Source organism: Dermacentor albipictus, chromosome 1 (genome assembly GCF_038994185.2).
Source record: "Dermacentor albipictus isolate Rhodes 1998 colony chromosome 1, USDA_Dalb.pri_finalv2, whole genome shotgun sequence".
In the NCBI taxonomy this organism is placed as follows: domain Eukaryota; kingdom Metazoa; phylum Arthropoda; class Arachnida; order Ixodida; family Ixodidae; genus Dermacentor; species Dermacentor albipictus.
In genome coordinates, this window is record NC_091821.1 from 391,003,842 (window position 1) to 391,031,722 (window position 27,881).

Below are 27,881 nucleotides of genomic sequence, written 5' to 3' on the forward strand. Positions count from 1 at the left end.
GGTGGGGCGGTGGGGGGTACAGCCCACTGGGCCGGACAGTACTTGGAAGAATTGGCGGAGACTGGTACATGTGGCGTCTTCGTCCTTGCACACCGTACAGAGTCATTTTGTATTTTAGTTCCACGGTGGAGACTACATGTAGGCCCAAATATTGAGCATCTTTTCGAGTGCAGCCCCTTTCCGTCACCCGCAGTATTGGTGGTGACTGCATATGCATGTTGCATACTGGTGATTGTACTGTTGTAAAGATAGTACCTGTATTCATCTCACCTGAACAGAGCTAGCTTCAAGGTTAAGCTTGCTTGCCGCTCAATCTTCATACCTCCGGAACGCTAGCAGTGCTTTAGCATAATGCTGCTCGCGATGCCTTCTATATAGGACTTCGATACCGACAACTTGTGCGCTGTTTGCAAGCTTTCCTTTGGGAAAAAACTGTCTGGTACGAGCTCCCAGTGGAACGGAGTTTTACTCGTCATTGTGCCTAAGATTACTTTATATTGTAAGGTTCAGAAGATGACTTCTTGCGCCCTGCGAGCAGCATCAGCAACTTGTTTACAGGTTCGTCTGACAGATTTATTTGCAAGGCGTCAACTTTGAAGGCACATAAGGCCTATCTAAAGGAAAGTGAGGCTTCAGGTAGCCTTCTTTGATTTTGCTCTTAAAAACTATAGGTTATGTCAATTTTAGTGGTTCCAGACGTTCCGTGTGACAGAAGACAGGTGACGAAGCCGCGTTAAATTTGTCGAACCAACTAACTACCTGTCACGTCCCAGATATCAGTAACAGCTATCTTCGGGTAGCCCATCACTGATTACTAAAAGGAATTGCATTGCGCTCAAGAACTAATTCAACCAAAACGCATGCATTAATAATGAATCGCGTCGCAATTTAATGGCACCATCGCCGGCACGCTTCGGTTCCCAGTTCAGTTATTTCATGCTTTGATAAGCAGCATTTTCTGATACTACTAACGTTGACATTGTTCCTAAAGCATTGCGCCAGTCTAGCCTCACGTAATGTTTGCCTTTAGTGCACAGTCAGAGCTTGTCCGTAAACGCATTACCATTACCGGAATACCGAAACACTATAGAGACACAAGCGTGCACAGCTTGGCACAGGACGGACGGACGGACGTCCGTATGTTCGCTGTTTTCATTGAATACCATAACACCTGATTTTATAACGCTAAATGTTTTACCTAAATTCTCGTTTGCATATCACTCATTGCATATCACTGTGCTTGTTAGCAAACAACACAATGTCGTCCGCATAAAACAAACCTAGTAGTTGCTGCTATACTGCACCTGCCTGTTTGTATGAGAAATTAAACCCGATATTGCTTCCCTCCAGCGCCGTTTTAATCCTTACCATCTACATTATAAATAGCGGAAAGAATAGAAGGCCCCCCTGTTTCAGTCCTTTGTTGATATCAACTTGCTCCTTGCTTGACATCCCTTCCAATTCATCGCAAACTGTATTTTCTAGGCAAATTTTTCTCAAACGCTGTACACAGTCGTTGCCTATGGCTTCCCATTCCAGAATATATACCACAACATGTTGCGGTTTACGATGCCATACGCTCCAATAATGTCTAAAAAAAGTCACATATAAGTGGTCTCCTTTCTTTTCTGGATATTTCAATACAGTGAGTAAGGACAAATAAGCTATCATCCAGAGGTCTACCGACTCTGAAGCCATTCTGAAGTTCTCCACATATGCCATTATTCTTTGCTCATGCTTGCAGCCTTAATTTAACCACCTGCATTTTTAACCTGTATATTACCGATATAATTGTCAACGGTCTATATGAGTGAATATTATCTTTTTCCCGTTACCTTTATAAATTAAATTGATTCTACTCTGTCGCCAATTGTCTGGTATTCGTCTATCTTTTAAGGTATTTTTTTTTCTACTGCTTTCAACAAAGCTTCCTCAATTTTTGGTCCTGGTTCATTAATCAGCCAAACGGGAACCCTGTCTGGCCCTGTGGATGCGCGCTTAGGAATTTTCTCTTCGGCTTTCTTCAAGTTGAAATTTGTCAGCACCTAGCTCCTTCTCGATCTGGTTCTCTTTTATGCGATTTTTTCCTCGAATACAACCTCGCCATTGCCTTGGCATGATTTGGCTGTTATCTTTTGGATGCAAGTTAATGCTGCGTCCCCTTTCAGTTTGTTACGATCTTCGTTTATAGGATTTGTTGTATTGTTCCAGACTTCCTGCCTAATAAGTTTATGTGGTTCCAAAATATTCTAAGTGCGGAATTCTTTTTCTCACGTATTTCTGACAACAAACTTTCACTTTCACCTTTTATCTTTGCTTGAACCAGTATATTTCCCATTTTCTGGCTACTTTATCCTGCGGCAACTGCGATATTTTAATTTTTTTTTTTGCCTGCTTGAGCTCTCGTGATGGTTTCTGCCGTTTGGCGATCGCCTCTCGTACCTCCCTATTCCACCAGCTTATCGGTTTCTTTTCTCGTTTTCAACGAGCATGTTGCTTCTCTTTCCGTATTTCTGTTGTAATTACACTTATAGAATCTCATTATATTCCCACTCTTTGCTTGGCCATTTGCCCAGTTCTTCCTCGACTCTTGTGACTATATTTGTTATTTGCTCAGCGTTAAAATTTGAACTAGCCATTCTTCGCTACTTACTCTCTTTCCCAACTGCATATCCCATTTTCAAAATGATGCGTTTATGGCCATTCCCTATGCTGCTATGCCCTTCCTCGTCAATGACCATTTCTCTCAACTTATCACAAGTTCCTTCTGTCATCAGACAGTAATCAATGCTCGATCGCCGGTTTCCGACTTCCCACGACGTCTGTCCCTCACATTTAGGCACTGCAGTGTGTTCACGATAACGAGGTTATGTTACTCACAAAGATCTAGCATTGACTTCCCGTTGTTATCGGTATAACCATCTAGACAGGCACGTACCCAGGATGTTTTTCCAGGAGAGGGGGGGGGGGGGGGCAACCCAAGGTAACTTTTCTATGAAAATGAGGGGTAGGGTGCCTTTACTAGTACAAATGTGAATAATGCCCACCGTTCGCCATAAAGACGCCTAAACCTGCAAAAGAGTAATGAAATAGGGTGTATCTCACAGGTACGCCTGTGGGATACGCCTATCCGTTTACTTGACAGACAAGGAACTGTATCAAATGGACTCGCGCAGGAAAGAAGCGCAGGAAGAACACCACCAAGAGTAAGTAAATAAGCGACAGTGTAAAGATTTCTAATCGCGTTTTTTTTTTTAGATTAGCTCTGGAAGAATAATAGAGAAATATATATTTGCTGCTTTTACTGTTCTACCAAGTTAAGTACCAAAACCGAATCGTATTGTTATTTGAGAAGCTGCGTAAGGATGCGTGGCCGCCAGTCCCGTAGAACTGCGTAGAGCGCAAGACACTGCGGTTCTATAGGCGTACTGCGCCCACCGCGGAAGCTTAGAAAACACGCACACAAGCACAGCAGAGAAGTGGCTACGTCATGCGGCTCGACTGATAACTGTAGAAGCGTCATTTAAAACACATGGAATCATTCTACAATTTCGGCGGCGTTTTCTCTACTTCCTTCTTAAATAAAAAGGTGTTGATCCATCAATATTTTTGCAAACAACGCTTAAGTTTGTTCATTATCGCTTTTCCTTCCCGTTTGGCTGGTGCCTTGGCTCTCTCCCATAGTAGATCGCTTAATTACTCAACTCCTTGCGACTCTTGTTTCCAGTTGCCAATTTTGCACGAAAAGTGCGGTGCAATTAGGGAAGAACTAGACGAGGTAACGGGTGACATTCATTTTGCTTATGGGTTTAACGGTTATTGCAGGGCTTGCAGGGTTATTGCAGGGCTACCATGTGAAGCAGACTTTGCTTCACATGGTATTATTTTCCACCTTATCTAGCCCATACAACACGGGTACATTGTTCTGAGGATCTAGCGTTGCGGCGAGCCGTCACTAGAGAAAATAATGAAGCAAAAGGAAAAGTTAAACGCAACTGGCGTTTTATCCGGCCGCAACTCGTTCTCCACGAGCATACAGACCAGCTGAATACGAACTGAGTTCCTTTCTTGGTCTCTGGATCAGTATAAAGAACGTTGGACTAACGAAGAAACAGCGATGCGCGTGACCTTTGCAGTAGATGGTGACAACTGAGCGCATCTCGAGCTAATGGCGCGGGCACCGAATCGATGAGAAACTGGCCTTCACACCCCAGAAGATGCCGACAACTACCGCCATCCGAAAGGAGGGAAAAAGGCAGCAAACTGTCGACCGCCGAATAGCTGTCAAGTCTCAAGTTTGGTTTGGCGCCGTTTTAGGAATGTGTGTGAGGAGTGGTGGCGTGGGGCGAGGAAGGGGGGGGGGTAGGGAGGGTGCGTGCCGTTTAATTTCGGGTGGGGGGCGGGGCCCCCCGTGCTCCCCCTGGGTACGTGCCTGCATCTAGATGCTGTATGTGGGCATTCATGACACCCAATAGGATAATTTCGGCGTCATTCTCGAAACCCCTAATCTCAGCACTTAGACATTTCACTAAGTCTTGATTGTTCTCTACGCAATTATTTCCAGTTCACAAATACGTTACCCAGCCAAGCTTTTTGTCCAGTCATTGTGTATGATAACTAAAGATGCTCTTGACATTACGAATTTACTTTTTCTCATTTGACTACTTTATGTATAAGCATTCAGACTCCCCCTCCCTTTCATTTCGATTTAGTTCTGTTGCACCCTACACAAATATAATTCTCCATCACTGCCGGCTCTTCCGAGTCTCTAAGGTGCGTTTCTGTAACCGCATACATTTGTTCTTTATCTAACTGCCCTCGATAGCCACCCAGTGTCACAGCAGCGCTGATAGTGCCATCTTGTGACGCTGACCTGACGTTAATTAGATCACACAGAACTGTTATTGCAATGACCATATTCTAGCTATTTACCGCTACAAAGTCGTCGGAAGCACTTGCCATCAATACGCAGTAATCCCCTCCCCCTCCCCCGGCCCTTAACCCCCTCCTCTCTATAGTTGCGGGGACAATAATACAACATAGAAAATTTCCCAAGACGATAGTGGTAGAAGAGATCGTTACAGGATGGCACTTCCAGTGCCACTGTTAAAACTCTATAATGTCCTCAGACCACTAAAACAACAACAACAAAAAAAATCTGAAGGCTAAAAAAGAAAGCTAAAGAAAGTACGACGCAAAACAGATACGCTTCGCTATAGCAGCGGCACCACTGCTCGCGCATGTGACTGCCTCGGCTGTTCGTATTTGCAGACGTGTCTGTATACGATCACATCATCATGCGGTCTTCATTCTGTTCGCGACAAAACGACAAGAAGCTGCTACATCGAATGCGACCCAAATAGCGCACTTTCCGTTGTATGCGCTCTCGTACACTCAAATAAGAGAGGTGAGAGTACAGAAGCAAGAGGGGAGAGGAGGCAAATGCCTCTATACGAGATGTTTCACCCCGTACACGTCCGCCGCGTAGCGCATTCCTGCAGTGCCACCGTACGCGACTGGCCACGGCGCCTTTTACTGCAGCCGTGCCCGTGGTACTTTCTATCGCGTTTCCGGATGAACGAGGCAACAAAACCGAAACAATTCGGGGCAAATCGCGCAACCTACGGTTGCGAAGAAAAAAATTTCATATATATATAAAACCTGGGAGCGTGTTAAAATGCGGTGTACGGGAGAGCCGCCACAAAAGGAATTGGAGGCGCGCGCGCGACGAAAACACTTTCCCTGTGTTATTTCTCTCTAACAATTTTTTCCCCCGCTTCTTTTTCGTCACAGACCTCTCCACGATTGTTGGGATAGTGGATTGAGAGGGGGTGAATGAGAGAAAAGGGACCTCCCCCTCTCCCCTCCCTTTGTGCATTCCACTTGGTTCCCATTGTAAGCAGTCCTTTGTTGTCTGCACGGGAGCAAAACGATGCGTTTACCTCTGCGCCCAAGCGCCTCTCGGACTTTTCATTCACAGTTGGTTCTTATTCCTTTTAAATGATTTCGCGCTGCTTTAACCTGGCTCTTCACATGTGTTGCCCTCGTCTCTTCCTGTTACCTTTTTCTTTCTTTCCTTCTTCCCATTCATATTTTATTTTATTGACGCTGAATACGGCTTTAAGTTTTCTCCTTTGCGCAAGGAGTGATACACGTACGTGAATGGTGAAAACAAAGATGAAGGAAGAAAGGAAGAAAAAAAAAGGCATATAAGGAAGCCACTCTTATTCTTTACCATCGGTTTCGTTTCAGTCTACACGCCTACACGACTCTGATCCGCAGCCTCCTTGTTCCTTCCCATAATTCCGCGCCGTCGTTGCGCTCAGTGAAACCTGCTTTTCTTATCACGATCTGTTCGCTGAAGTATCTCTCTCTCTCTCTTCTCTCTCTCTCACCCTTTATTGTTTAAGTTTCCGGGAAAACGGTTCGCTCGCCTCGTCGTCCTTCTTTACACCGTGGTTCGAGTATTCAACGGTGCCGATGCGCCCCATAGACCCCACGCGAACACTGAACCTCTAAAAGAGGTGACGCACGAAGAAACACTGCGTGGCGAGTGAGTGCAGGCAAAGCGAGGAACAATTTAACGAAGGGAGTGCGCGCACACACGCGCGCATGTAGCATTGTTCATGCGTCGAGCGAAACATCAGTGGCGTCATGCAAATTCGCGTAGCAGACGGCTCACTGCAGCAGCGCAGTGCTGCTCCGAGCGGAACTCCGAGTTGTGTACTCGGCTGGCGAATGCGGCTCAGAAAGGGTGGGACGAAGAAGCCGAGACTGAATCGCACGCACAAGTATAGCTATGGCTATAGGATGGTGAATGAATGTCACCGCTATTTCCGAGACAAAGAGGCGTTTATTGGCATCCTAGGCGCATACGCATCGACTGCTATTGTGATGGAGAGAGAAAAGGCAACGTACCTTCCTGGACCTGCAAAACGTAGACACATTGCGGAAGCGGCTGACGCAACAAAGGGCGTAGTGTCATGGCTGTAAAGGAGAATGTAAACGTGAAATAGTATTGAAGTGACAGCTTATACTTGCGCATTTCATCATTTCCCTCAGACAAAGATATACATTACATGGATGCCTTCATGTCTAAAGCTTTCATTGTCTAGTTTTACGCATAATAGGAGGCGTAATGCGACTTAACAGGTCCCTCTAAGTTTTATCCTCTTGTATAGTTTCGCTAAGATGAACTCCACACGAGCGGGCAGAGTCAGAATTCGAGCTGAGACAAACCGATCCGTCCGTGTTTACATGTAATTTCGCCCAAGCGAGTCGAGCTAGTCAAACCACCCCCGGCGTGCAAGCGCAATTACACAATCCGTCCCCGATGTCACCTCTGGCCGATCCGCTATCAGCACAACCGTAGCCTCCGAGATCAGGACGGCACCCTTGCGATCTCGTAGGCCGGCCACGGCACGACGACCCGACTTCGGTTGGACAAGTCGACTCACCCTGACTTTGTCGGGATGGCGTTCAAGCTAGCTATTGTGCGCAGTCCTGTAGTACGGAAGCTACTGCCGTAAAATGGATAATTGCGCTGCCAACAGTTGCCTTGCGTATAAATAATTAAGAGTGGTCGAACAAGAAATGTTGTCGTTCCTCGTTCCACCTCTGTTTGCCACATCAAGTCTCCATCTTCATGCGAACTTCTGCCTTGTTCGAAATATTCGGAAAACTAATTCACTGTATATAGTGTGTATTGCTTGCAATCTGTCCCAATCCGTTCAGTAGTAATTCAGTTACTGTAGCTTCCTTACTGTAATGTTATTACTGCAGTGGTTAGGGGAAAAAAGAAAATACGTATATAGGAAGGGTGAAGGAATATTCAATAATGAAACAGTACTGGAGAGAAACACAAACACAAGAAAGGGGAGGAAGAAAACAGAAACAACAAGACAAGCGTTGTGCAGCAGTGAAGTGCTTTTACTTTCTTTCGCCTCTTTTCTATACGCTTTTCGAATTCGTCTACCGAGCCTCGTCTCTATGGAGAAAGCGAGACCAGCGACCGAACTGAAACGGTGAGAGACTCATTTTCATTCAATTTCACTCGATTGAGAAAAGAAGAGGGCACAGCGCCATCTCTCCTGCATCTCCTCCTTTATCTTATGTTTTCCTTTTTCTTTTTGTCTCCCCCATGTGCGCAATTTTCGCTTAGTACGAGGCTTTCTCGGGCTTACTAGTTTTCGATTATTTCCTTTTTAATCGTTTTTCTTCTTCCAGGTGTGTTTCCTTCCCTCTTTCATTTTTTTTTCACCCCTCAGTCGCCCCGGTCACCGCTCGCACGCTGAACGGTGCACTTCTGTATACCCAGCGTCGCGTCGAGACACAAGCGCTCAAAAACGTAGGAAGCGCGCATTCGCCCAGTGGCGAAAGAAAGAAAGAAAGAAAGGAAGAAAGAAAGAAAGAAGGAAAGAAAGAGAGAAAGGAAAGTGAACGGAAAGCGAGAAAGGAAAATATTGTACCGGTGGAGGCCGACGGTGGCGAAAAGAAGAGAGATTTCTCCCCCTTTAGCGAGACACAATGGGATAGCACAAAGGGCGGAAGAATGGCGCACTCGCGAGGATCGAATGCTTCGGGAGACGGAAAATAGAGCAGAAACAAGCGGAGAGCGCGGCGCGAGCGTACGGGAATTCACCACGCACGCGGCGAATCCGGGCGAGCGAAAGGGTTTCTCGCACGCTGGCTGCGTGAACGACAGAACGCGGAAAGGAAAAAAAAAAGGGGGGGGGGGAAGATAGATCGAAAGAGCTAGGGAAAGAAGAAAAAAGAGTTAGCACCTATAGAAAAGTGAATAGACTGGCGTTTTCCCTTTTTTTTTTGGCGAGTTGCATATACAAGAAGATAGATACTGTGTGTGCGTGGCGTGTGCATGCAGCACCCCTCTTCCTTTGACACCTTCTTTAGATGTGAAAAACCTATACGCACGCGGGACTGTATGGGCGAAAGGGAAGCGGAGCGGCGTTTTTGGCGGCAAGATTCGGACGCGTATGGGCACCGGGCTTGCTTTCACGCGATGTCATTCAATTCCGTTTTGCATTCCTCCTCTCCTCGCCAACAGCCTGCACCCCTTTCTCTCTTCTCACGGTTCGGGCTTCACTTTGCCCGCAGGTCGCTAGCACGTTGGCCACCAGGGTGCGCGAGAAACTGCGGCGGAAGGGAGAAAATGGCATCCCCCCCTCCTTTCCCTGCAAAGTGTAGCAATCCGGCCGGAACTTGAAGAACGCTAGCAGACGGGTGCAGAGGAATGTGAGAAGGAAAAGAGAGAGAGAGGGAGAGATAAAGAAAACGTAAACGCGTAAAAGGATTCGCGCGCTAGCACGCGCGCTCGATTGTGTCTATATAGGCGGCATTGTGCCACCAAAAAGGGAGGAAATTTGGATGAGAAAAGACGAGGGCTCCGGATTTCTTTCAAGGCAAAGCGGCGCGGGCACCTCCGTTTGCTTTTCGTCTGGCCCTCCGGCCGCGCTGGCTTTCTTCTCCGCCACTGTTCTCCGACAGCCGGTGTGGAAATGAAGCGAATTCATCAGCTCGCAGCCGGAGAGAGCTCTCTGTTAAGGAAACGCAAAAGGCGAACAGGATAAACGAAGGGATAAAAGAGGAAAGCGAGAGTGGTGCGCAGTCCATGTGTCTCATTGACGAAGCGGATTGCTTCTGCTGCTGCTGCTCTGCGCAGAGTGAGCTTCTGTTAAAAAAGAAGGGAGAGGGAGAAGCGCTAGACACGGGCAGTGTTGTACTTTCTCTGTCACCCCGGTCGAGTCTGTTTCTCGAAGCCCAAAAGTGCTTTTTTTTTAAAGGAAAGGAGCTGGGTCGGTCGGGCGCTGTCTTTTCTTGTCTCGCTATCCGGCCCTCGCGAAAGTATTTTCGCGACAGGAAATAAAAAAAAGCGGGGCGTTATGTTTGGTTGGAGAGCGCTTCGCGACCTCCCCTTGTCTTTTTGGAAGCTGATTTTAGTGAACAATGGAGGGTCTTCTCCTCCTTCGGAGAACTAGTGCCTTATACTATCTCGCTTTCTTTCTTTCTTTCTTTCTTTTGATTTTGGTTACTGTAACGCTTTCACTTTCTTCTATTGGTTCGTCGTCTTCGTTCGCAAATTTTCTTTATTCTCCCACAATACTCGTCCGACCGTCTGTCTGTATCGCGTATGTGTGGACTTTATCTTTTTTCCCGCCGTGGCTTCGCGCGTCACCGGCTCTTTTTGGGGCATTGTTTTGAAAACGTAATCTCGTTTTGTCCCCGTTGAAAAGAGGGAACAGATGAGGGAGAACAAAGAAGAAGAAGGAGACAGAAAGAAGCTCCCCGATAGGAAGATTCTCGAATAAATTGCCCCACTCGGTTCTCTTGTACCGTTGACACTGTCGCCATTGAGAGGACGTATTGAAAAGAAGCAGACGAAAGTCAGCTGAATCGCTACGTTGCTGCTTATTGTTTTACCGGGGCCGTATTACTGACAGCCCCGTTGCTTTCTTCAGTTCCTCTTTTGCAGTTTTCACAATAACATAATGAAATGTAATCATTGTCGCCTGGTGTCTTCTGTGAACTATAGTTACAATGGTGAGGGGCCTCTTTGTAGATGTTTTGAAGTGCCCACTTACAGTAGGCACTTATTACTCTTTATACAGTGGACCTCCAAATAAAATTCAGACTTTCTGTTGGTTTTCAGAGATATGTAAGCTTTGTTTCATCGACTTTGGCTAGGTGGGACCTTCACCAACCTATTCCTACATGAAATAAGGCGTGCTGAATAACCGTCATGTGATCGGGGAGAACCAGACGAGGACATATCACAAGCACTATTGACTTGTCCGCTATATGAGCAGCAGAGACGAGAAGTGTATAAAGTTCAGAACAGTGGGTTGCACTCCTCTCTCTTTAGGGAGTATTCCTGGACCATTGCCTTCTCCTGAAATAGCATAGAGGGTTTTACGTGCTATGTGGAATTCTCTTTTTGTCTTTTTTGGCTCTACCTTCACTCATTGTGGTGATATATATACGCTCGAACTTTATGTTTATTATTTTTTTAGCCTCACGCTTAAACACCAACTGCAGCGAACTTTCTCTTTGACTAAATCGGCTATGAATGAGAAGGGCATACCATTAAAGTGATCTTGGCAGGGCAAAAGGGCTGGTAATTGTACAATTTTCGTATTAGAAGCCTTTAAACAGCACACTTATAAGCAGACGACATATGTAGCTGGTGGTTGGCGGTTGCGACGCAAATCCTAGCACCTCGACTCCGAGATATTTCGGCGTGCCACGTGATCTCGGAGGTCATGCGAAGCAGCCGCGCGGATCTCCGTCATGCGTCACTTCTGCTGGGAGCGCTAATTGCGGCGGTAATTGTGGCGTTTTTTCGTTCCGGTAACAAAACGGGGCTACTTTTGCGAGATTCTCTTTGACGCTTTCACTCGTATTACAAAAGTGAAATTTTACTCGCAGGCTCATTTATATGTAGACTATCTTAGAAACTAAGATTTTTACAAGCTTCAGAATTCCGATCTATCTATCTATCTATCTATCTATCTATCTATCTATCTATCTATCTATCTATCTATCTATCTATCTATCTATCTATCTATCTATCTATCTATCTATCTATCTATCTATCTATCTATCTATCTATCTATCTATCTATCTATCTATCTATCTATCTATCTATCTATCTATCTATCTATCTATCTATCTATCTATCTATCTATCTATCTATCTATCTATCTATCTATCTATCTATCTATCTATCTATCTATCTATCTATCTATCTATCTATCTATCTATCTATCTATCTATCTATCTATCTATCTATCTATCTATCTATCTATCTATCTATCTATCTATCTATCTATCTATCTATCTATCTATCTATCTATCTATCTATCTATCTATCTATCTATCTATCTATCTATCTATCTATCTATCTATCTATCTATCTATCTATCTATCTATCTATCTATCTATCTATCTATCTATCTATCTATCTATCTATCTAAACTGATGACGACACAAAACCTACAGGCACTGAAGCCAAGGAAATTACGGTAGAAATTAGTTGGGGTTGAAATTGAAATGTAGAAAATAATAAAGAAAAGGAAAATGAAAGTGGACGAAACGTTAACTTGCTGCCGGTGGGAGGCAAGTTAAGAAAAAATTCGTAGTCCCGCCCGAAAGGCGAAGCACCGATTGCGATAGCAAATGAGTAGACAGCTGTACGAGGTAAGGATAATTGTTTTGTCGGCCGTATAAACTTGTAAACATTTGCTTACTAACTAAATTAAGAATGATAGAATATGTAAGCGTGACTCTAAAAAAAACAGACACATATAGACAGCGCTGTCTTTGTGTGTGTGCTTCTTTCTACGTCCTTGTTCAGTCGCGCTTGCACATTCTATCATGGATTCAAAGGAACTAGCCCATCGACGTGTTTTGACAAAATGAACCAGCACGGTAGGACGCACGCACAGGTAAACATGAACACATCTCGCTCGATGACAGCGGAAACTGTCTGTGAAAACGCTGGAGTTGGGAACCGCGGCAGCAGCCGCGAGCCAATTGACTTCCGTGCAGCTGTCGCGTCAGCGCGAACTAAACGTCGAAATCACAGCGCATACGAAGCTACCGGCACTACGCGCACTCTGCAAACATCGCAGGTCGCTTTGAAGATGAGGCCCGCGCAGGCGCGCACTTAGGCCCCATCGCAGATCGCTTTCAAGACACGAGCACCGGCAACCCGTCCCTGGCGTCCACCAAATGCGTCTACAACGGCTTCCACGATTCGTGTGGCCAACGCCGTAGTAGACGCCGTGGTTGCCTCCACTCTGTACAGAGCCGTGGGCGAGGAGGACATCGAGGACCCCTAGTAGCCGCCAGAGAAGAACGCCCCTCCTCCCCCGCCTGACTCCCCTGCCTGGCCTGGCGCGCCACAGGAGAGGGCACTCATCTAGGCGGCGTACGTCGCTCGCGCACGCGAGATTGAACCGCGTTCGCCGGCTCACCCTCACACGCTTTCACTTATACGGAACCTCACGACGACGGCGACGGCGACGACGACGGCAGAAATGCGCCTGAAGTGTCCATATATTTGCTATTGCAATAAAATTAACAAAAATTGAGCACCTCGGTTTCGCTTCTTCTCTGCTGGACATGTACAGTCGCGGACAGAATAAAATGGACCACGGGATCTCCGAAAACGTTCAATTCCCGAGCAGCCTGTAGCAGTAACCAATAAAACTGCCCACGACAACGTTGTTAGCATATTCTAGTCGAGGTCCAAAATGCAAAAACCAGATTGCGTTGTGATGTTGCGGAGATATTCAGCTTTTTCTTAGATTTCATGGTCCATAATATTCTGTCCGCGACTGTACAGCTATTACTGCTGTTACCAAGTGTGTTCGACTTCGCCGATGGTCTAAATCGTGCACACGACTACACCGCTACTGAATATTCACCCCAGCAGCGAAGTAGGACTCGTTTACTGCAATTTTACCTCTGTGTTTGTCTGGTTGAGCTCTGCGCTACAAGGTAGCCGCCACCGTGCAGTCCGTTCTCAGCGCCTGAATAAAACTAAAGGTAGCAACATTCCTCCTCGCCCGGCCTCTCCTTCTTCTGGCCTCCTTGTGGCTCGCTCTTTCTTTCGTCGCTCGCCCTCGCAATTTGGTCGTTCGATCCGGGGCCGCTCATAGAGCTTCACGAGCTGAGACATTAAAAAATGTTGTTCGGTGTTTGCGCACGGATTTTTTCCGTATTTAAGGTTTGTTTATTGTGTGCTATGCTAGGAGCGATGACGAAACGCTATGAAACTGGCAGAAACAGATGATTTTTGTGCTTTTTCGGCGAGTGACTGCGCACGTGCTTTGCCGCTTCGGGCTGGCTGCCTGCTTCCGGTTGGAAGCCTTTCGAGACTTAGTTTGGTGGACAAATTCCTTTTAGTGTCGAGTACTAGCACAAAAATTAGAACTCTTTGTCTCGGCAATGATGTATACGTAATGTACACGATGTTCATGTACCTGCCACAGCTTTATTTGAGTGTTATGTCGTCCACGACTAGTGTACCGGCAGGCAAAAACACTGTCGCGGCTTGCGGAGATCAAGCCGCTTCGCGAGTTATTTCTATTCTGTTGGCCAGATATTTTTATTTGGCTTTCTAAAGGCTCGGCGTGAAAGGACTGCGATGAAGTCAAGGTTTCGCCGGTACGTGCATATGCAGCACCATGTATACCCGCCGATTCAACAATTCAGACGTATTTGCGCTACTGGAAGTGCAGTACGTGCGCACTCGCGTCTACCCAATCTATTGCCGTGCTTCGAGCTTGAGCAGCTTCATAATTTAATCGTCTTAGTACCATGATGACTCAACGCAAGGCGCGACGTATTCACCTGAATAACGCGAGCGTCATGTAGAAACGTGCGCGATCAACGCGGCACATCTCAACCATTCTCGTCGTTTCGTCATGACGGAATGTGAAACTGAGAAATGCAGTGAAATGCAGGCCGAGTGGTTGGGCCGATATCGAGGTTAGAGCACTCAAAAGCCGGGGTGAGTCGATCGTGTTACCAGTGAGTTACATCGGTCCTCTGAAGTGCTTTAATGGAAATTATGCAAATAAAGGCTTGGCTATCGGCAATATGTAGGTATAGGTATGCAATTTGCGTGGCTATGGCTCGCTTAGGTGTTTTTATGTGTGCGTGAATATACAGTGTTTTTTTTTTCCTTCGAAGACTGAAAAAAGAATACCTACAAAGGTTACTAGAATTACGTCACTTAAGATGAATTATCAGTAAAGGCGGACGTGATTTGCAAAAAAAAGAAGAACGGAAACTAAAGCAATCTGTGTACTAGCTAAATTAATTACAATAATTAACTACCTCGGAACCAATTTTACGGCACCTGTATATATTGGAAAGTTGAAGGGAATAGTCATAATAGTCTAGTTCCGTGTTTCTACATTTAGAATTGGCCATGCGGACCGGAATAACTGGTGTCGAATTATTGAAGCGCGCTTAAAGCACGCCTTTTAAGCATGCCCTCTTAAAGCATTTTAAGCTTTTAAGCACCCCTCTTAAAGCACGTCCGTTTAAGCATGCCTCACCGTCACAACGTGACTCTCCGTCCAAATCCCGCGTGATGCAATATCGTGGCGTAAAATGAAGCTGCCGTCGCACTTACCTCTTCCCAAGTTCTCATTCCGATTGGCGCTGCGTGCAACTCCCGGTTTGATGAATATAGTCCCTTCGGCATCAAGGGCGAGACGAACCGCTTTATCGCGCCGTGTAGCCATACTTCATTTTACGCCAATGCTACGTAGCAGGTTTATTTAGGTTTACATGACCGGTTTAAAATCTGTAAACACGGAATAACGCGTTTATAAAGCGACTTTCTCCTATTTTGCAATATAAACGTGTGGTGTCATGATTGTAACTAAGTAGCTAATTAATAGAATAGTTAGGGAATGATGTGTACTTTCTTTTTGCAAAGGATGTCCAGCTTTGCAATAATTTATTTGGAGTGAGGTTATTCCAGTCTCTTCTGTAGGCTATCTATAAAGTGAGTGTTCGGTGTAAATACACACACGCGCACGCATGACGTCTGTCCCTCGTATTGCACGTGTAGCCTAATTAAGATGCAGGAAAGCGAATGTGTCCGTCTGTCTGCATGTCCTGTCTGTCAGTCAAAGCTTCTGTCATTCACCAAACAATAAATGACTTCAAGTAGAGTGTGTGGCTTTCAACAGGAGAAACTAACAATAAAATTTTTGTAAATTTAGAACAACACAAATGACCTAACAGTGGAACTGTTATGGTTCTGTCCTATGCGAAAGAACAGTCTCTGAACACTTCACCACCACACCCTTTAGAACAGTAAACTGAATGAAGAAGCGCTAATGATTCTGAACAGGACAGCAATATTGAATAAGACTGCCACTCCACCGGATACTGATGCGTAGTCTTCAGACAATAGACTCCAGGAAAAGTGTCTCTTCAACTTAGAAAAATAAGTAAAAATAAGAAATCGAATAACGCGCGTAGCTTTCTTAACATCACCGTCTGGCTCACTATCTTGAGGAGTCTATAGCGAAGCCTCGAGGAAGCCGTCTCTCTGTCCCTTTGTCTTAAGAATCTCCGTCACAATGAGATACATTTCATAAAGAAACTCGCCGCGAAATATGCATCCGAGCCTATAGGCAAACGAGCGACGCGTCATTATTCAACTAATGTATCTCCGTCGGCCCAGACAAAAGCGAGGAGCGAAGTTTTTTCACGCAGCCAAAGTCATTATCGCACCCATGGCGTTACACAAGAAGATAAAAAAAAATGCGTCTTTTATTTTTGGTGCCTCTAAGCCGAGCGTTTCTCGGGGGAACGGCAAAACAATACAAAATTTTAAGCGACAAGAACCAGAGCCATCGGTGATTAATTTTGTTGCTGCGAGCCACGCGTTTCAAAGAAGGCCAGCGAAGCGTCTACAAATTGTGTGGGAAAAAAAATTAATAAATTGCATGTATTTTTTTACACGTCGTCTCCTAGCCTGCGTTTTTTTACGCGGCCATCTCCCTTGAGTCGCGCTTGTCCTTTAATTAAAATAAAGAAGAAAGATAACGAAAGGAAGAGAGAAAACAAAACACCACTTCGGTGCATTCGGGCGTGACAGCTGCGTCATTTTTGCTGTTGCTTTTCTTGGTGCCAAAGCTTACTTCTTGAGCGTCATCATTAAACCAGCGACGCGATGGTTTAATGCGACGCGATGGTTTAAGACAAAGTAGTACGTAAGTCATTCGTTCAAAGAAACACGATACCACGGACGGTATTGTCGAAGACAAGTTTCGTCTTGTTCGCTCGACAACCGTTCTTTGTTTTTTTTTTTTCGAAGTGGTAGCATGCAGAGAGAGAGAGAGAGAGGAAATGCAAGCTATACTATGTGCTGCTGAACTTAACGCTGCTCATGCTCTCATCAAATACAGCGGTCATCACTGTCACTCACTGCACATACTGTTAACTTGCATAACACTTCCTGATTGAAAAATTATTGCGCGTCTAACCATGGCGGCCAACGCACCCGCCAGTTATGTCGTTTTGCGCACACGTATTGCATAACGGGTCAGAAAAAATGAAATCAGGAGGCTCAGCTCAAAAGTAGTAGTCGTATGTTTTACGCAGACTTTGAGAACTATGCTGCAAACCACCGATTGTTCTTTCTGACAAATAAGTGATCTCTTTGGAAAGCCTGTGAAGGCGTGTTGAGTTATGGTAACGTTGTCATTTCTATTTTTGCTTCGATTCTACCTTTCCTCGTCTAGTTTGTTGAGGTGTTGAGGTGTATAGATGTACCGTTCACAATAAACAACACGAGACAGTCAATGCTTGTCTTCATCGCGTGTTACTGTGCCCTGTGTCCTGCATTTGCGTTGTTGCCTAAACAGTAGCAAAGCAGACAACAAATGTAAAAGAGGTATTATAGCACACTGGACGAAAGCAAGGACGGATGCTCCTTGCCTGAGACTGAAGGAGAGGACTTGTTCTCAGCGATGATGATGATGATGATGATGATGATGATGATGATGATGATGGTGGTAGTGGTGGTGGTGGTGGTGGTGGTGGTAGTGGTGGTGGTGGTGGTGATGGTGGTGGCGTTGATGGTGGTGGTGGTGATGGTGGTGGTGGTAGCGGTGGCGAAGAAAAATAGTTTGTCATGCTTTACAGAAGACGGGCTTCGATTAATATTTTTTTTTTCTGATGCTGAGGAGCTGTCCGCTAAACGATTGAAAAGACTCGGCACAATCCAGTGCATTTGTCACCTAAACGATTGTCTGTGCGCTCACTGTATTTCGATACCGTAACAGAAATACAGCTGAACGACGCAGTAAGACACATCGCCTCTTATAAGGGAATAGCCAACAGAAATTGGAGAGCGGGATCAGTTAATCGAGACATCGCCTCCTGGATCTGCTGTTGACTAAGTTCAAACTTGCTACTGATTTCATTTGTCTACCGGGTTTGACGGGGTCATTGTGTATAAATATAAGAAGACAAATGCTCATGTGTCAAGGAGAGGCAAGGCAAGCGGGCGGGCGGGCTAACTACTCCCGTATTTGCAATTGTTTCTATTTTACGTGTTTTATTTTACAGCCTAACGCTTAAGAATTATGAAGTAAAAAACCGAAATCGTGTCGTGTGTTTTCTGCTTATTAGAGCAATTGTTGAACCCGTGTCAACAGGTGCAGTGGATGCGATATCAGTGTGGTATCAGCTGGGTGACTTGTTAGTGAATACAATTTCAGTGGCTCGAGGATCAGTAATTCAGTGTACCTTTATAAGGAACATTCTTTAGGTACAGAGTTACCTGCGTTGGCTGTTATCGTGCCTCTGAGTGTTGATTCTGCCTCATTTCTATAAGTTAGCGTAGGACACTGCGGCGCTATATGCGTGGAGTGCATATAGTGCCGCAGTGTCCTCTTTTCATCCATATACCTCTTTTCATCCATTATTAGCTGTTTTGACAAGCCACACTGACGAGACGACAGAATCGGAGTGTTGGGGCTCGGGCGACGAGCTATCTTATGCGAAAGCTGTGGTTGAACGAGAGTGGAAGTTCTCGTGAGCTTCGCCTTTCAGTAACTATGAAAAATAAAATAATTAATGAAAGTTATGTTATACCGCCCTCCCTCCCCGCACACATACGAAGATGGAGTTAGAAACTAATTACTCACTTTGTTGGAAGAACCATTCGTAAGCCTCATTGCTTGATACAACTTCGCGTGGCGTCCTCACTTAACACGAAACGATCAACACAAATGAAGCAAACTAGGCTCGGTTCACAAAAAAATCTCAATGCCTAGAAAACAGTCGTACATCCTTGCGCTCTCTCCTTTTAAAAGATTCCCGGGGCTCCAGGACCAAGTGCCTTCGGGACAAAGACAAACTCTACATACCCGTTGGCACATTCGAGCGCAGTTCTGAGGAAAAGGAGGACCCATTGGGAGGCGAGCGCACGTTTAAAATCTGGTCGAGATCTCAGGGACGGCAGGAAGGCGACAGATGCCTACGAAACGGCCCGCGCGAGAAGGAATGCCCCGTTGACTAAGGGGAATGGACGCCGTTCCATTTGCATCCAGATGGGCATTGCTTATGAGCGCGCTCGGCGCGAGGGCTCAGGAAGACGGTGCCCCTCCCCTGTAACCCTCTAGCACTTGGTCTCACTTATGCCTGCCTTCTGTTTGTGTAAAAGGTGCTAAGTGAAGACGAGTGCCCTAGCTCTACATGGCATGAAGAACGGCTGCGTATAATAGAACAAAAAACTGGGCGCGTGAGCTTTAGACCTGGAACATTGAGCCGGCTGCTTGGTATGTTTTTATGGTTTTAGACCACTATATAACATTGTATAAACGTCTGTTTGAGCCGACTGCTGCTCTTTAAAATTTATTTATAGCATTCGCTTCTATGCAAGGATTTGTTTTATTTCTATATGAATGGTGGTTACCAGGCTGCTATAGCGTTGGAAGCCCACCCAGGTAATCATTCCCTCCTTTTTTTTTGTGTGGCTGCAATCACTAGAAATAGGTTCTACGTCTGTGAAGTGTCTTACCGACTCACCATGTCTACTCAGGGCTGGGCCATTCTGGCTCGCCTTGGGTATGTTATACTGCACACCGTCCACATTTACCCCCAAACTCTGCCACTATGGGACTCGATTCCAAAGATCCATGCACTGCCCATTTCTCGGAACATCAACGCCGATATTCACTAGGGCCGCCGGCAGGCCTACGCCACCCATCTCGCCGCACCGCCGCACACCAGGTATTATATTGTTACGGGAAGGGAAAAGCGTGCGTCTATTTACAGATGGCTTTTAATGGCTGAGCCAACAAGCGTAGAGCAGCAATAAAACTTAACTCTTCCTCGTCGTCTCCAAGGCCACCATCATCGTCCTCTTCTTCCCACATTACCGACCGTGACAATATGATGCTGCTCAGACAATGGAGCAAAGGGTTACGGCATTAGTTGGCCCAACGTACTCATTCTCAAATTCTTATATAAACTTGTAAACTGTCATGGATGCTGAGACTCAGGCCATTGCAAACATCATCTGCCAACCCGCACATGACACCGACAGTTACGATACGACAGCCAAAACGCGCTCCGAAATCTCCCACTAAATAACCTTCCCTGCATGTTCCCTTCGTGCTCATTTAAACACACACACATCTTCTCATCAAAACCTCTGGGTCCTCTTGGAATGTATTCCTGGCCATCAGGGAACAGAACGCAAGGAACAAGCTCATTCGCTAGCCCACGTCGGCATAATGAGTGTCCCACTCTGATGGCCAGAAGCTCATTCCTATAAAGTTTGCCGAGCTGAGCACCGCAAGCAACGCCGCGCTCGACTCAAACAGGCGCGAATCCCGCATGCTTCTACCGGCTGCCTCGTACCTCTTTCCACGTGCAGAAGCATCTCTCATTTGACAATCGCAGACATTCACTCTCCCTAATGATGCAATCATTCAGCGCACTGAGCGTAGACCCAGCCGACTGCATCTGTCAGGTCTGTGGGCAGCATCCCAATGCGGTACACACGTACTCGAAATGTCCACATGCCCTCCCCTCAACCCACATCATCACATGCGCCGACATGTCACCGTCCATGCCTTGCGTAGACCTGGACGAGCTGGGCTACACCACCCGAAGACTTGCGCCAGACTCTGTGGCTCCTCCTGGTGGGCCCACGCCCGCCACATCCAGGGTATGATTGCACCCGTCGCTAATCCGCCACTGTAACCCGCCGTGGTTGCTCAGTGGCTATGGTGTTAGGCTGCTGAGCACGAAGTCGCGGGATCGAATCCCGGCCACGGCGGCCACATATCGATGGGGTCGAAATGCGAAAACACCCATGTACTTAGATTTAGGTGCACGTTAAAGAACCCCAGGAGGTCGAAATTTCCTGAGTCCTCCACTACGGCGGGCCTCATAATCAGAAAGTGATTTTGGCTCGTAAAACCCCATAATTTAATCCGCCACTGTTGACAGCCGTCTCGACAAGCGGGGACGACTCGGACAATAGAGTCGTCATGCAAAAAACTGTTCTTCCTTCCTTCCTTCTGTAGCGACATCGTTATGGTGGCAACGAGGACGAAGTTGGCTCGGTACGCGGAAGAGAACACGATTTCACTATTAATATTTCCCGTTTTCCACAATTGATTTATTACGGCGATCGGCATTCTTTACCTACACTTCAGGCGTTTTGAGCCTGCCTATCTATCTATCTATCTATCTATCTATCTATCTATCTATCTATCTATCTATCTATCTATCTATCTATCTATCTATCTATCTATCTATCTATCTATCTATCTATCTATCTATCTATCTATCTATCTATCTATCTATCTATCTATCTATCTATCTATCTATCTATCTATCTATCTATCTATCTATCTATCTATCTATCTATCTATCTATCTATCTATCTATCTATCTATCTATCTATCTATCTATCTATCTATCTATCTATCTATCTATCTATCTATCTATCTATCTATCTATCTATCTATCTATCTATCTATCTATCTATCTATCTATCTATCTATCTATCTATCTATCTATCTATCTATCTATCTATCTATCTATCTATCTATCTATCTATCTATCTATCTATCTATCTATCTATCTATCTATCTATCTATCTATCTATCTATCTATCTATCTATCTATCTATCTATCTATCTATCTATCCTCTTACGCCAACCCAGTGCCCCAAGTTGTCTGCCAGCTTGGGCCACTAGGTATGCGTTCATGGTCGTGATGCCGTAATGGTCGTTCTGTCATCGTCATTCCACCTTTGCCATCGGACTCTCGTGATGCCGTCTCTCCATGCCTTCTACGCCGACCGAGTGGGACAATTTGCTGATACCTTCGACCACTAGGTATGTGCTCGCAGGCGTGATGCCGCCATGGTTGTTCCATTGTTGTCATTTCAGCATTGTTATCTGTCTCTTGTCAGGCCATCGCCGTCACGCCTTCTACGCCGACTCAGTGGGACAAGTTGTCTAATAGTTTGGGCCACTCGGTATGTGCTCGTGGTTGTGATGCCATCTTGGTCGTTGCAACATCGTCATTACAGCTTCGTCAATCTCCTCTCGTCATGTCGTCGTCGCCAGGCCATCATAGCACCCTATATACTCATTACATAGAAAAAAGACACATAATCGGTACTACGGAGCGATAATTAAGCTTACGTTTAGAAAAGCAAATGTGGTGCGTAAGCTATGGAAGACAAAAATGAGCTACTAAAAAGCTAATCTTGTTCATATAGCGCTTCAAAAGCACCTTCAGCCCCGTCTTTTATATTGCTTTGTTTCTTTTTGCAATAGTTACATCGATGATGAATTCTTCATCGGGCATACACTCAGCCATCCACTCCTTGTGCTAACCATGGTTTATGAATCATCGCAAATTACCCATCACACATGCGTCATCAGTATAGGAAAGGCGGATCACCTACACGGTCATGTGGGCCACGTCAAGATAGAAGCGAAGTTGACTACGTTCGTCTAAGGACTCTCGTCTTTCAGTCTCTTTTCATCATTGCGTGATGCGCTACAAAGAAGTCTCATTGCCGCTAACGTAGGCTCATCGATATATCTATGCATCTACTTAAATTTAGCTTGAAGGGCGCCTTTTTTTTTTCACTACGTGCGAAGACACTTAAGTGAGGTTTCTTGGCTGGGTGAGTTCATGATACACAAAGGAATGAACCAGCGCACAAAACGGCCCAACAAACGAGTACAAAACGTCCACAGGGCAAAGGCGCCCTGTCCACCTGTAATTCTGTTGCATGGTTTTCTCGAACAGTGTTTTCGCCTTGGCTTGTTCAGCTTATAGGAGCGTGGCCACAGAGCACGCGCATCATGTCTCCAGACGACGTCCAAATACCATAAAATATCTTCTTTCCAAATATCATAAAAAGGCATACTTGCGTCTTATGCTGCCACTTAATTCCTTCTATACAGGACATCTATGGATGACCTGAAATTACGCTGTTGTTTGATTCGAGCCTTTGTCTCCCGTTTACTCACTGCCAGGTAGCAGCAATGCTTACACTCAGCAGCTGGTTCTCAACGTGGGGCGCTATGAACCCATGACCGCACCCATAACTTTGGTAACCTGTGACCCTGACGATAAGAAATGAGCCTGATGAGCTAGCCAAGTCACACTGGTAGATCAGACTATTGTGAAGGACGCCACCCGATTCTTCAGCACAGCGCCGGCTCACAGGTGTTGTTTTCGACCTACCCAGATAGTAAATTTCTTTCTTTTCTTTTTTTTAGAAGTAGAGGGGGGGGGTATAAGTGGCCCAGATTTTGTTGAGAAGGCCTGCAGAGTCCCGTTTTAAGCTGGTCCATCATTCAGCCGACTCTTCCATCACAGATCATACTACTAGCGAAGTAGGCGCGAGATGAAAATGATCAAACCTTCTCAACCTTGCTGATTCTTTTTCTGTGTTTGTATAACAACGTTTTGCAGCAGAAAACATTTTCTTTTTTTTTCCAACGTTCCTGTAGAGATACCAGGGTAAATGCTATGTGTGGAACGCGTCGTGACGCAGCGTGCAGCCATTATGACATTCTTCCATTGTGACATTCACGATTGCAATTCAAGAAAGGACGCGCATTACCGCGTAGCAGGCAGAACGCAGATAAGCAAGCATCGCCGTCGCCTAATAAATAATAGGAGGAGAGGGAAAGTTTAGAGTTGACAGACACAGTTAAGTGAGCTACGAAATACGATTAATTATTATTTCTCTTTCGAATGGACAGATTCGCCCCCTTCCCCTCCCCCACCCCCACACGAACTAACACACACACGCACGCACACATCTCCTTCAAATTTTGTCGCAAGTAGCACCCTTCTGCGCGGCTTCGATATCCATTTATCATAGTTGCATACTGATCGTTATACCCATAGATTTCTCCCTATTTCTTGCGCTTTTGCGAACTGGCATACGAAGTAAGAGAAGCCAGGGGACTGGTGAGATTATAAGCGTTCGATCGACTGTTTACATGAAATATCAAAAGATCATCCGGCTCGCGTGATTTCGTTATAACTGACGAACCTGACATGAACAAGTACGTCAGTATGCGATAGCAAGCGCGTGAAAAAAAAAACAAAAAAAGTTGATGATAGAGGCAAGTGTCTTAAGGCAGCAACAACGAAGCAAATGTCTTAAGGAGAAGGGAGAGAGAGAGAGAGAGAGAGAGAGAGAGAGAGAGAGAGAGAGAGAGAGAGAGAGAGAGAGGACACCGGCAACAGAAAGGCTGGCTAATTCCACAGGCGATAATTCACAAAAGGCCGAGGAAAAGTGCCGCCGAGAAGATTGCGATGAATGCGCCCAGCAAATTGCGCCCCCCACGCAGCAAAGCCAGCGCGTCGTCTCCCCAATCGCGCGTGGTGCATGCGGGTCCCGTATACGGTATAAACGCCCTTTGGCTGCCTGTTCCCCGACGCTAAGCTTACTTTACATATACCGACTGACTGCTCGCGCGCGCGCACACACACACGCACACACACACATACTCACGTTCGTTGACGAACGTTTGAATTCTAGGCGAACGGCACCGTCTGAAAAGAAGGCGCTCCTCGGAGTCGTTTTCCAATCTAGTAAATGGCTCGCACTCCATGGACTGTCGACGCCTTCGTCTCAATTATGCCGCTTTCGCTTTTCTCTCGGCGTGAGCGCGTCGCCGCTAAGAGAACCCTTGAATCCCTTCTACGTTCTTTTCGAGCTTGACTCAGCGCGACTGGGGCTCTGGCCGTTGCTCTGCGGGCCGAGGGGGAAGAGCCCATCGTCCACGGTTGCTTTAAAAGGCGCAGACGGTCGAGTTCAGGTGTAGATATATATGCAAATTAACGATGCGGGCGCACTACAGTGCCGCCGCGTTCGTACTCGCACAATCGGAGAAAAGAAGCTGCGCTCCGGCTTGAAGATGCGCTGAGGCAGGAAGAGATGGTAAAGGGTGGCATAGACAGGGCAAGACGACAGTTTTGGGGAGAAAGGGGGTGGGGCGGGGAATGGTGCCGGGGAATCATTGCGCCGTTATTTCACTACCCACGCTTGCGCGGAAGAGAAGCGATGGCACTCGTGCGGCGAGAATAAAGCCTTTTGCACGCTTGCATATAAATTTGTCTTCGTGGATGAGATGCTCTTCTAGATAAGGCGAAGTTTGCGTTGTGGCATCTCTGCTGTTGAACTTCGGGATTGGTAGGACGTTTCTTTTAAAGCGAAGCTTTCTTGGCCTCTTTCCTCGACTTTCCGCTGCTGCTGCTGCGGTCCGCTAACGCCGGCCACGTCGGGATGTGGTTGAGACGTGACTATGTCACGAAAACATAAAAGGCATGCGCTATCGGTGTTTAGTTTCATGACATTTGCTTATGAGCTATCAATTGCAAAGAATAACTTTGTAAGCGATGTAAGATAAGGTAGCGGCACGTGGAGGGCTTGCGCGGTTGTGGTTCAGAATGATTATTCGCCAAGCGATGCCAGCGGCGTTGACACCGGATTTTCTGTGACACGGGGCCCTTAACGCTATCGCGTTAGTACATGGCTGGAGTGTGGCACAAAGTAAAGACGACCCGAGAAACTCGCGCCGCGTCACATGTGCACAATGCCCTCTGGACGCCGTAACGAGGTGTGAGCCCCCAGAAATGCAGTGCAGGAGCTGCCGTGCTTGTCTGCGTGCTCAACCGCCATAGCAGCGACAGTAGAGGGAGGAGGTGAGGAGAATGTTAGCGAGGAAATAGAGAGAGAGAGAAGAGGCAGTTTTGTGAGGTATACAACGCTACAACCCAGGATGGCTCCGAAGTGTGCACTTAGTGCAGAGGAGACGAAAGCTCGCATAAAGCGTCGAGCGGAGAAGGCAAGGTAACATTTCACATCACGCCACGACTGTCGTATGCCGTCAATATATCACCGCAAAATTACTTGAATGAACGCAAACAGCAGACAAAGCTTCGCTTACATCGATTCCCACAGTGCGTGGGATCTGCATATTTTTTTCTTTCCCTGAGCTTTGCCGTCTGCTGGCGGACAGGGAGGAAGGGACATAACATTCCATGTTTAGTAGCTGGTGGTCTTTAGTTCTCAGTGGATTAATATGCCTGTACACAAAGCTCGCCTTGTTCATGGCATTATCTAAAAAAATGTATTAGATTAGCATTCCTTGGGAACTTCACAGACCTTTCAGAAGGCTATCTGCCTTTGACGTAATAGTTCTGCGGAAACCCGCAAGGTGGAGAGAAGCAATAATGAAGGGAAAATCAGACATCCACCTGTTAGTAGCAATTGCTACAAAGGAAACCCATACGGCTTCCTCGGACCAGGATGAATTTTTCTTCAACTTCGAGGCTTTTTTTTCGAGGAACCCGTATGGATTTCCTTTGTAGCAATTGCTACGAACGGGTGGATGTCTGATTTTACCGTTATTAGCTATTTGCCTTTCTATGTGCCCGCTGACTTGGGTATCTGGGTAGTCCGTGGTCTAATGGTTACACCACCGGGCTACAGTACCGAAGGAACAAGGTTCGAAACCAACCGCCGAATCAATTTGGATCACTGGGTATGTGTCACTGGGTATGGGCCTTTGAGTATGCACCGTTCACCAAATAACCTCTTTCATGCCACCTTAGGTCATTTGGTATGTGCTATAGGTGTTTTCGGGTACTTGGGTCACTTGGTGCGTATGTGTTACTCTCCAATGAAAAAAAAACAAAAAAAAACATTGCTCCGGTGTTGCAGGCGGAATAGAATCATCGTTATGTATACACACTCAGATAATCTCGTCAGCACATTCCAAGAAACAACTGCGCAGACTGCGAGCATACAACATTGCTTCACATACAGCCATAGTTCATTGGGGATCATGTGCACCCGGAGACGCTGGAAGTCGAAGAAATACGCAGTCTAGCCTCCGTAATCTTGCGTTCGCTCTGTTTAATGACGGCCACTACGGCCAAGCGTGTCAATGTTCTACAAACAGGAAAGTTACTTCGCATATTCCGTCGCTCTGGCCCATTACAAATACATGGTCGGTCATTCCGCCTTCAAAGACGTGAGTACTTGAGCTGAAGTTTGTAGCAAATCTTTCGAACGAGCCTCTTTTACAGTATCAGGGTAATGCACTCAACTCACGTAGAAGTTAGCGTCCTCTTTTATGTACGCCCGTACGTTTACTCAACTTCTCTCTGTCTCACCGTCTCCTTTCACAATCTCTCTCTCTTTCAGTTTAGTTTCCCGGATGTGCCCGATCGGTAACGTGCTCCGCCTCGTGCGAAAAAAAAAAAACAGCAACAACGAAATGACCACGTCCATAAAATCACGATGCCCTAACCCGTTCACGCGCCACGCGCGCTTGTTTCTCACGACTACCATAGCCGAGCGCGAGGCACGGAACGAGCGCTAAAAGAGTGGCACATTCACACCTAAATTAAGAGATTGGCTCCCGCTTCCCCAAATGCGTCGCGTGCGCCTCCGCGACGCTTGGGAATCCGACAGAGTTAAACCCTATTAACGCGCACGGTCGAAGAGTTGGAAACAGTTGGCGAAGTTACTCTCGCGCGGCGTTGGAAGACTCGCTTCTGTATGCGATCACCACCTTCTATATAGGTCCGCTCGAGGCGCGATGCCGGTTACGAAAATCCGCGCTTTACGGCTGCTCGCGAGCAGATTTAAAGCTGCCGCGCGAAACGCGAGAACGGTTGCTGACCGGGCTTTTATGGGGCCCGCGCGTGCCCGCTAACCCTTGCCCCAGAATCCTTTGAAAAAAAAAAAAATAACTGGAGCCGGGCGCAGGGGCGACGAGCGACTGTAGTCAGTCACGCGATTAATGCTCGTGCCATTC

The 27,881-nt window shown here is 46.3% G+C and overlaps 2 protein-coding genes across 4 annotated transcripts in view; one reads left to right on the plus strand and one right to left on the minus strand.

Moving 5' to 3' along the window:
• The window catches only part of LOC135914339 (progranulin-like), a 538,683-nt gene that overhangs the window by 11,642 nt on the left and 499,160 nt on the right, over nt 1-27,881 (minus strand). For all 3 annotated transcript variants that reach the window (XM_070532034.1, XM_070532035.1, XM_070532036.1), the window contains one exon: nt 6,919-6,987. In XM_070532034.1, the coding sequence (XP_070388135.1) occupies nt 6,919-6,987 (69 nt within the window). The remainder of the gene's footprint in view (nt 1-6,918; nt 6,988-27,881) is intronic.
• LOC135914318 (transcription factor SOX-1-like) overlaps nt 20,621-27,881 on the plus strand; it is a 60,255-nt gene continuing 52,994 nt past the window's right edge. The window contains exon 1 of the mRNA XM_065447122.2: nt 20,621-20,731. Coding sequence (XP_065303194.2) covers nt 20,621-20,731 — 111 coding nt within the window. The remainder of the gene's footprint in view (nt 20,732-27,881) is intronic.